Below are 10,761 nucleotides of genomic sequence, written 5' to 3'. Positions count from 1 at the left end.
AGACTAGCATTATTAGCAACTATTCGGTGTAAACACTGTCACATACTGCACTTCTATTTTTCTCATTAACTTTCTGTCTTATGGCTAAAACTTGTGATAAAGGAATTGGACACCAAACCGTAAGACTGCATTTGTCAATTTAGCTTCCTTGTTTCTTATTTGACTGGTGCTGTTAATTGTGGTTGCACAGTGCATTTAATTTTGCAGACTAATAAATTGTGTTGGATGTTACCATGGCATATTTTGATTTCATCTGGTGGATATTCCAAAATTGGACAGATCCAAGATTTCTCTGCATTTAATTGTATCTATTTGATATTTTTTAGTCTTTTTACCTTGTTTCAAACTGTTTCAGGAAACGGATTTTTAATTATGATGTACACATTGATAACCAGAGCACTGCAATCCTGTTAATCCTCCAAATATTTTGTATTATTGTTACTGCACTGCAAAAGAGTCTTTTATATTTAATAAATGTATTTGAACCACCTGTATCAAGTATTTTTGCATTTCTAATGGCACAGACTGGGGAAATGTTGTCTGAGGTATGCAGTTATTCTTGTAATGCGTCATAAATGTGAATTTTGTGGTAGTGGAGTGTGGTTTTTTTCTGCCTGCCACAAGGCGGCAGTGTTGTACATGAAAGGTTTGCACTGAAATATGTCACCCAAGTTAACCAGCCTATGCAACGAGTATACATTCATCTCTTTTGATCTCCAGGAATCAAGGCGTTGCTTTAAGTCATTCCTGATGCTAAAAACCATGAAGAAGTAAATCAAAGCAGACCAGACTAGTGTGGGGGGGAATATGGTAACCCTGTCATCACTAGTAGGAGACACTCGTGTGGCCAGCATGAAAGATGCATTAGGGAATGTGTAACCACCCAGACCAGTGGGAGATGGAGACATGACTAATGGTACTGAGAACGTGTGGGAAAAGCAACCGTTATACCACAAATGACATTCAGAATAGAGAGGAACTGAAGACTGATGCCACCTGTGAATGCAAGATGCTGCAAAATTAAAGGGCTGCCCCACAGATTTTACACATGAAGTTAAGGTCAGTCATCAAAATGAGAACTGCACAGCCTGGGAAAACATTTGTAATATGGCCTCCAAAGATTAGAAAATTACCCAGTCACAGAAAACCTGCATTATGAGCAACAGGTGTGGGGTTTAAAAGAAAGGGGGGCATTTACAAAGCAGGCAGGGGTGGTCTAATAGGAGTGACTTCCAGTAGGCGGAGAAAATGGATGTGTGTGACTTGATCTCGCGATACATAGCTAAAAACACCAACCTGTAATTCATAAAACAATTAACAGTCTCAATTAATTTGTAGTGTAATGAATGAGGCAAAATCTGTACCAAGAATAAAGGATGTAATTCACCCGTGACCGAAAAGGACGACAAGGAACTCCTCTAACCACAACAATGCTCTTGAGATAGAAAGCAATTTGCAAACAGATGCACGACCTCAAAGCTGAAATGAAAACCGCCTTAAATATACTCAAACAACATGTCACGAAAGGCGTGACGGAGATCTAACAGCAGCTCTCTGCTGACACTAAAAGTACACAAACACAAAATCCAAATTATCAAAGCAGAAGAATGATCGGGGAAAACAGAGAGGGAATTTGGAATTTAAGGACGCACATTGCAGATCTTTGAAACAACAAGACAAGCTGACAGATATCGAAGGAAGGAGGAGGAGTGATCTAATAAAATGCTTTAGGGAGCTTGTCTCATGCTTGGGACTAAAATCAGGATAGCTTGGCTATCTGCTGCTTTGCTTTGTCATTATGTAAAAGTACATCATTGAATTGATGGAGAACCCCTTTCAAATTGCATGTATGTATTTTAAGTTATAGTTAGAGCAACTTCCTACCATGTAACATGAGTGCAGCATGAGACTCAACAATCAATCCAACTCATTCCCCAATTGTCAAATACCTATGTTTTGGGTTGGAAGCTGGCTCTGATTGGTTGTTTTCAGGTGCAGTGGATTCTTGCAAATGCCATTAGAAGCACCAGGAGTCTGATTTTTTCTCATGTGCAACCTCAGTTCCAAAGAAGTAGGGATGTTGTATAATGTAGAGCTGAATGCAATAATTTGCAAAAACTTTTAGACCTTTATTCAATTGAATATAAGATATTTAATGTTAAAACGGATTAACTTGATTGTTTTTGTAAAGACACTAAAAGTAGTTTTGAAAGTGAAATTCTTTCCCATCCTTCCTTGATATATAACTTCAGATGCTCAACAGCCCGTGGTCTCTGTTGTTGTGTTTTGCACTTCGTAATGTACTGCACATTTTCAGTGGGAGACAGGTCTGGACTGCAGGCACATCAGGCAAGTGCCTAAACTCTTTTACTACGAAGCCACACTGTTGTAAAATATGCAGAATGTGTTTTGGCATTGCCCTGCTGAAATAAGCATTCTCTGTAAAAAAGGTGTCATCTAGATGGCAGTATATGTTCCTCCAAACTCTGGTAGTAAGTTTAATTAATATAATTTTTACAGAAGTTGCCAACTGTAGCTGTAAGGCAAAGATGGCCTGTGATGTTATATCTAATGATGTCCACCTCTGCGAGCAGCTCCCTGCACTCTCGGCCCTATAACCTGCACAGCACAGCCTCTATACAGTGTGTGCCTACATGAAAGTAAAAGCATTATGAAAGCCTGGAGAGACGGCAGTGGGGGTGAGTATGAGGAGGTGCTGTCGTTTGAAAAGGCACTTGTTTATTGTTGGAGAGCATGTATTTATTTCATGCCTCCACAGATTGTGGGTTAAGGGCAGAGCCGGCTCGGTCGGCGTAATTAGAGAGGTGGAGAGAGAGAGAGGGCTGCTTCACTCAGATACTCTTAGCCCTGTGAGACCTTGTAACGCACTCTCACTAGCACACACACCCACTGAGCTGTTAAATATTGGCACATAACAGGGACACCTGTCTGGTCTAGTCTAGTTTAATTTGTCTGATATTCAACAGTGCATCAGGAGTTAAAATGGGAGGATCTAGCACAAAGCAATGATAGTTATATTTTTAAACATCCTTTTTTTTTTCTTTTTTTTTAACACGTCTTTCACTCCTCTCTGTGTTGGCCTTGGAGATCCCTCTGATTTGGCCCCGCTAATAGGGGGTCTGCTCTTCCTGTTCGGGTTTACCAGTCAGGGAGGGACCACCTTCCTGCCACCCAGTCACACCATCGCTGGCACACACAAACATTGCAATTACAGCTTCAAAGTTTACATGTGTGCACACACAATACACACAAATGTAACATATGATTTTTTTTTCTTCACCCCGTTGGAACTCGGCATACATAAGTGTTTTTACGGTCGCGGTTGATGTTTCAGTTCCTACCTCCCCTGTCATGATTGCAATTTTTCATGCCTATGAATAAACCTCGCTGCCTCAAAAAGGTGCCCGCTGAGGTTTACTCGAAAACTGAAATACAGTTTTATCAACACAACATCCCAAGGCCAAAAATTTCCATGTCACTAAATTTGTCCCAAATCCTCCACAAATGACTCAAAAAATAAATAAACAAGTTCGAACATGTAGAAAGGCCTGAGCAGACATCTGGAGGGAAGTTGGATCAGGACTGAGCACTTAAATGACCCCATCTAGAAAGCCATGGAGGACTTTTTCCTCATTTTTTTTTATCCCGATCTACACTGATTAATGCAATCTTTATACTTTCTTTACCATGATGACAGGTTAGGCAATACTCCTGGGCAGGGGTGGTATGGCATACTCTCATCAGTCACGTTCACCATGGCTACGGTGAGGCTGGGCCTATTTTAGAGTTAGTGGTTTGTGGCCATCTCAACAAGGAAATATCTACCCTGTGGTATAGGGAGCTTCTTTAAGACACTTGGAACTTGATGTTTGAAACTATTCTGGAACCAGAGTCCTTCCTGTTGGTTTTTACACACGGTCGGTCACCCTACAGTTGTGTAAAGCATCTTCAGCCTATCAGAGGAGAGAGGTGTAAAGTGGACCAATCAGAGAAAAACACTTGATTTAATCGTGAAAATGGGTTTCATAATGTATGACGTCCATTTCTGTCATTGATGAGTCTTGTTGATGCTAGAGACTTAAGACGGGGTTGGACCCACAACGATTAATTAACTCTAAGATTAGCTCCAATCACAGCTTAGCAAAACTAGGTTTAAAATGAGCTAATCCAGACCTAAAATTAAGCAGAGCTCTGTTGCACTGTTAAACACTAGTCAAAAAAAAAAAAAAAAAAACCTCACGTGGAGAAGCTTGCTTGTCGAGATTGCTGTCGGGACCTAGCTAGTATGTATAAAAGAGGAAGGAAACCATTAAATCTGGCTGCTCAGTATCCCTTCACAAAACATTATTTGCTAGCTAGCTAGAAAGTACAAAGAAAATGGTTATATTGTTTGTTAGCTAGCTAAAAAGTGGGTTAGCCTGGTTAGCATACTCATGATGGCTCAGCAGAGAATTATTTTGCTTAGTCCATCTAAGAAAAGGCAGCTATTTTAATACTTTAACCACCTTGAGTGTAAACATGGGATCTCAGTTTAAATTGCAGTTTAAAGTTTTGGTGACTGGTGCGAATTATATTTAATCAAGTTAAAACTAAACTGAGGTTTGAATCATTCTTGATTTTTTAAAATCATCACACATCAGCCAATCATGTTTAAAAGTTTGGTGCAACATAAATTAAAGTTAAAACCACAATTTAATCGGGTTCAAAAACGAATCCTGGTTGAGCCAACCCAAACTAATTTCTCGGTCATTCACTGCCTGATTAATTTATCTGTGAGGACGGATTGCCTCATGTTTCTAACACAGAATATGTTACAATGACAAATCCTCCATCTGTGGAGGGAACACTACTTTGATATTCTTAGATTTTATAGTACAGTGTTAAGAAACAACAATTAAGACAATTTGGTTGCAATCTAATAAACCAGCTTTACATCTGGTAAAGCTAAATGAATTAAGTCAACACTCATATGAGAGGGAAAGATGCCTTGAGGGAAAGAGAGCACAGGAGGGAGGAGGGAGGGAGGGAGGCAGGGATATAGGGAGAAGGAGGGAAGAAGGGAGGATTGACTAAGGAGAGCATTTAGTAGACACACTCCTTCACTCAGTCACTCTCCCCTAGCCAGTGACGTCCACCACTGCAAACACTGCCTGCCAGGTGAGTGAACTTTCACCTTCTCCTTTTAGATTACGTCTCCTTTTATGTTATTTTATTTTTACTTGATTTCTTAGTTGAATTCATTTTTTATCTTTCATATGCATCTGAGTGAATGTGTAACAGGTGTTTTAAGGACTGAGATGAATTTCTACATTCGGGTTCTTTATTTTAACTAGATTTAACTGGAAAAAAAATACTGGTCGCAATAATTGAGCGATAGTTCCTGAGGTGGCCACAGTTTTTAGAAGAAATATTTGTTGTTTTAAATTTTGTTCTTCCAATAAATTAAAAGCAGATGTACAGAAGAGTAAAGGCGTTATACGTTACAGGCTACATTTTTCTCACTATGATTTACTGAGGCGCGTCTCTATTTACTTGTTGCTGGTTTGTTCCTTTGTAATTTTATCATCACAGAGGACAAACACATTCTGTGTATTTTGTCATGTGGCCTGAAGTGATTTAATGTTTCAGCGTCTGTCTCCACAATACTGCGTTCCTGTTGGCCTGTGTTGTCACTTGTTAACCTCCAGTTAAAACCTGCCTCATGTTTCTGTCTGGTTAGTTAGCCTTGGGGAATGTTAATTCACGTGTATTGCAATACAAAAGTGCGCTTGCCTATCTGTAATTATACGCCCATGTTTGACATGAGTGAAAAACATTCATTTTATGCGTTTTTGGGCTTCCAGTGCATCACTGCGAGACTGATGCTGCAGCAGTGATTAAAATCAGATGTGGGACTATAAAACAGGTTTTATCTCTCTGACTGTTAACAGATAAACTACCACTGCAACTGTCTCAGCTCATCATTCATTTCTTGATAACAGCACAGAGCATAGTCGTGGCTGTACTCTGCCATAACTACCTGAACTACTTTCACCAGAGGATGTCACCGTTGGTCCGTTTAATAATATCCTGGCCTTTCAGGCTTCCTACTTGCCGGCTGTTTGACTTGTGTTTAAGGGAATTAGGGGAGAACATAACTTTTTTTATTTCCCTCTTTACACACAGATTTAGAGATATCATTTTGAGTAACCATATTTTATTGTGAACAATATATACGTGTCTTTTACCATTAAAATAACTGGATAAATGAGTCGGACCTGATCAGGCTGGAAATTGAGGTTGACATTTTTACTTACTTACTTTTACTTTTACTAGAACTTATCTCTAATCTTAAATATTTTTTCCATGTTAAATGTCACAGCTTGTTCAAAGCATCAAATTCACCTTAGGGCATAATCACCACATGGACTATCTCTCATATAAAACATAAAATACACACCTGGACTGGTGAGACCTCTGTGGGTCTTCTTCACCGTAAGCCTCAGCATTTGTTGCAAATAAAATGAGCAGAGAAATATATTCTTAAAAATACCAGGACAAAAGTAACACCACATTACGTTTGGCACCAAACATAGGCTATCATGATAAAGTAAACTTTGAGACTAACAGAGTATCTGCAACAAATAAATGTTTCCTCATGTTCCTGACTTCTGTGTTACAAGAAAAAATGTCTATGTTGCAACCATCCCACAATCCTTTTGTCCCTGCTCTCCCCTACAGAGTCTTAATGCACAGTAGTTTGTCTCAGGATCCATCTAAAAGTTATGATAGATGTTTCACATTAAAAGGAAATTAGCCTGTACTCTACACTGGCTGCTTAATTGACAAGCCAGTTAAATGACTCCAATTGGTCAATTTAACTTAAATGAATAAAATAATGTGTAATGGTCTAATTTTATAGTGATAATCACGCATTGTTTCGACCTTCACCCGCAGACCCCCTCCTCTCAGTCACGATGACCCGCGCCCTCTGCTTGAGCTCCCTCCTCCTCCTCTTCCTCTGTCTGCTGCTGTCCCTCTCCTGTCCCGCTCGCGCTGAGCCTCGACGGACCACGTCATCTCAGCGCAGGGCGCCTCGCGCACCTGCCGCCAAGGTGCGTTTGGCAGGAAACTATCCGCGAGACCCGCATGAAGGGCGCGTGGAGGTGCTGCACAACAACACCTGGGGGACCGTCTGCGACGATGAGGTGGACATCAAACTGGCCAACGTGGTGTGCCGAGAGCTGGGCTACCAGGGCGGTATAACGTGGGCACACAGCGCCAAGTATGGAGAAGGACAGGGTGAGGGCACTACCTGTACCACCGTACAATTAAGCCTTTTCACAGCCTGAATTTAACTGAAGAAAGGTCACTATTTCTTGTAGGCTTAAAGGAACAGTTCACCCCCCCCAAACCAAAAATACTCATTTTTCCTCTTGCCAGTAGTAGGCCCACTAACCATGTAGGCAATTTTGGTGTGAGTTGCCAAACTTTGGAGAAATGGGCCACAGAGATGTCTGTTTTCTCTCAAATATAATAAAACTAGACGGCACTCAGCTTGTGGTGCTCAAAGCACAAAAAAGTACCAGGATTTGATCCATTTCATCCAGTAACATTTCCAAAGTCCAGAAGAGCTGCACAGTTAAATCATGTTATTCCCTTAAAGCTGGCAGCGTGCTTAACCTGAAGTTATAGCTGCTCAGTTGGCACAGGCATGCTTGCTCTATTGGGCTTGACAATGTGGAATGACTTTGGTAAAAGCAAAATTAATTTCAACATGAAACTGGTCACAACAAGGTCTGTATATAATCTTGAGTAACCAGGTGATGATTTCTGGAAAGAGACTGACTGTTGAGTTCTTCCATTGTATTTTTTGGTACTTTGAGCACCACAAGTTGAGTTCCATTTAGTTTCATTATATTTGAGAGAAAGCAGATGTCTCTATGGCTCATGTCTGCAAAACCCTACAACTCACATCAAAACTATCTATCTAAATGGATAAATATGGATGGATAAATAGCGCAACAGGTGAGAGGAAAAATGTGCATTTCTGGTTTATGTGTGAACTGTCCCTTTAAGCCAAACTGACTGGTGAGCGATAAGACAAGTTATGATATACCTTGACAGAAAAACCACATGTGTAATTAATAGTATTAATAAGGGCTGCAGTCCATTTTGCTTTACTAGTTTCAGAGCCCTGCCACTGTGCATGCTGGCTCACTGACAAGGTTTACTGAGAAAATTAATTGGAACAGAGCCATTGTTAATTACAATAATCACATCTGTGGTTTTGGTGCTCTGAGGCCCATTAGATTAACATAGTAATTTATAAGATTTAAGATGTCTCAGTGGCAGGCAGCCATATTGGACCCGTTTGTACCTGTCTCCTCCAGAAACTCCTATGCTTAGTAAATGTATGGTTTCACGAAAACTCCACCAATTAAGACATCCAAAATAACTAACATCAAAAGTGACAAAGATAACTTGTTGCGGGATTGGAGTCTACATCTTGTTAAGGTCTCCTGGCAGGCTGGTGGAGCAAATGTATGGACAAAAAAAGGCCATTTGCTTCAGAATAATGACAGCATTGGGTTGCCAGAGTTGTGCAACACTTGCTGTGGTTTATGTTCATTCTTTACTGCTGCTTTTAAATCCAAATTAAAGAGATGGTTGAGTGGATTCAAGGAGCAGGATCTACAGCACGCTGCCTTGTAAAATACAGTGTATCTACTGCTAAACATGCCGCTAAGGTGCAACCCTAAATCAGTGCACCAGTAAAAGTCAAGTGTTAGGTGTTTAGGAACTTATTCGTGCCCTTGTGTAGATGCTTTGCTTGGTTTATCTATTGAACAATCAATGAAAATCACAGTGAATGAAGTAATGAATTGTTTATCCTTTCACAAGGCCCTATATGGATGGATAATGTACGCTGTGATGGCTCAGAGAAGTCCTTGAAGGACTGCAAACACAACGGTTGGGGAGTCAATGACTGTAAACACTCTGAGGACTTGGGGGTGGTGTGCACCTCTGAGCGCAGGCTGGATCAGACAGCCAGCAGAGGCTACACCACCTTACCTCAGTGGCAGGGCCATGTGACCGCCCGTGGGCATCCCGGAAATGGCTATTACGGAAATGGACACCCACATGAGATCCCCAGGCTCCACAGACACCACCACTATCAGGTACAGCACTTCACTTCTGATATCTTTCTAGGCCATACTTTATTTCACAATACAGTAACAAGACATAACAAGATGTACTTTGTATCAAATTAGACAAAAACTAGAAATAATATGTTTTTTATTAGAAAACAGTTACACCCTAAAGAGGCACCACAAACCTAATGGGGCACTAATAAGACACAATAAGCTGCACTTTGTATCAAATTAGACAAAAACTAGAAATAGTTCTTTATTAGACTGCACTAGGCTTTATTAGAGGGTAATTACCAGAGGTGGGTGTAAGTCACACATGCAAGTCACAAGCAAGTCTGAAATCGCTGTGGTGAGAAAAGTCCCTGCTACAAGTCAAGCAAGTCAGGTCATCGCTTAGGTCAAGCAGGTCACAAGTTAGGCTTTATGAAAGTCTAATAAGGGTTTAATACTGTCTAATAAATAACATATTATTTCTAATTTTTGTCTAATATGTTTTGGTTTGAAATCATGTCTTGTTATGTCTTATTAGTGTACTGTAAAATAAAGTGTGATTTCTATGTTTTCCTGAGAACGCCATGTAACAGTACATGTCATGTGTATTTTCCCCAAGGGTCAGAGAAAGGTGCAAATCGAAGAAGTCCGTCTCCGTCCCATCCTCATGGCTACCAAGAAGAAGAGCCTGATCACAGAGGGTGTGGTGGAAGTGAAGCACGCTGGGAGATGGAGGCAGGTTTGTGACCTGGGTTGGAGTCTCAACAGCAGCCGGGTTGTGTGTGGGATGCTCGGCTTTCCAGAGGCTACGAAGCACAATGTCAAAACATACAAGTGAGTATGATTTTTTCCTGCTAGCTGCACTGAGAGCAACACAGTTCACCTTCACCCAAAACACTGGGCTGTCAGTCCGAAAGGGCAACATGCTGTGCCATTCATCCTGTTGTTAACTGAATAAAAACACATCCTGAAGACTGAAAAAACAACAGTTGCATCCCTTTTAGAGCCATTTTGAGTAAAGGCCTTTTTTAGGCTTATCTTCCTCCCCCAGCCACTTCTTCCCCATGTCCCCCTTTACTCCCCCACTCCCTTCCTCAGCCACAGGATGATGATAAAGGGATCCCTGTCCCCTTCCTACTGCCCTTTCTCTACACCCCTCTCTAGGCAAATCACCTCTGCTCACCCCATTACCTCTACCTCACTCCCTCTCTGATGCTATCTTCAGCCTGCAGCTCTCAGACAAACAGCCCCACTTTAACTTTTAGATTTCCACGTCGAGGTGTAATATCACCGCTGATTGTGCTTTAACTCTCCCATCGATAGCATGTGTGAGACAGGGGTAGCTATTGCAGAGCGGGATGAGGGCCTTTGTGAAACAACTTGTCTTATTGGCAGGGCAGGCTCTGCGGGTTTGAGTCAGACATGCATCTCTCTTTCACCTTTACATCCTACTCTAACAGCGGGAGTGACATGCTACCAGTGTGTGTATGTGTGTGTGAATGCATATGTAGTACTATGATTTGATTCTTTTTAAAATTAGTTAAAATTAGAGGCTGATTTATGGGAAAATATCATAGGAGAACAGTAGGTGAGAAGGGTAAACTACAGGAGAATC

General features: G+C 41.0%; 1 protein-coding gene across 1 annotated transcript in view; it reads left to right on the top strand.

The window, feature by feature from the left end:
* Positions 1-5,109: 5,109 nt before the first annotated feature.
* Positions 5,110-10,761, top strand: part of loxl4 (lysyl oxidase-like 4) — a 28,168-nt gene continuing 22,516 nt past the window's right edge. Inside the window, exons 1-4 of the mRNA XM_084736173.1 lie at positions 5,110-5,178; positions 6,958-7,302; positions 8,905-9,182; positions 9,766-9,980. Of these exons, the coding sequence (XP_084592299.1) occupies positions 6,978-7,302; positions 8,905-9,182; positions 9,766-9,980 (818 nt within the window). The 5' untranslated portion in view covers positions 5,110-5,178; positions 6,958-6,977. The remainder of the gene's footprint in view (positions 5,179-6,957; positions 7,303-8,904; positions 9,183-9,765; positions 9,981-10,761) is intronic.

This window comes from Lutjanus erythropterus, chromosome 14 (assembly GCF_056507025.1).
Source record: "Lutjanus erythropterus isolate fLutEry1 chromosome 14, fLutEry1.hap2, whole genome shotgun sequence".
Taxonomy (NCBI): Eukaryota; Metazoa; Chordata; class Actinopteri; order Lutjaniformes; family Lutjanidae; genus Lutjanus; species Lutjanus erythropterus.
The sequence above is the reverse complement of the archived record's forward strand: the minus strand, read 5'-3'. Positions and strand labels throughout refer to the sequence as shown.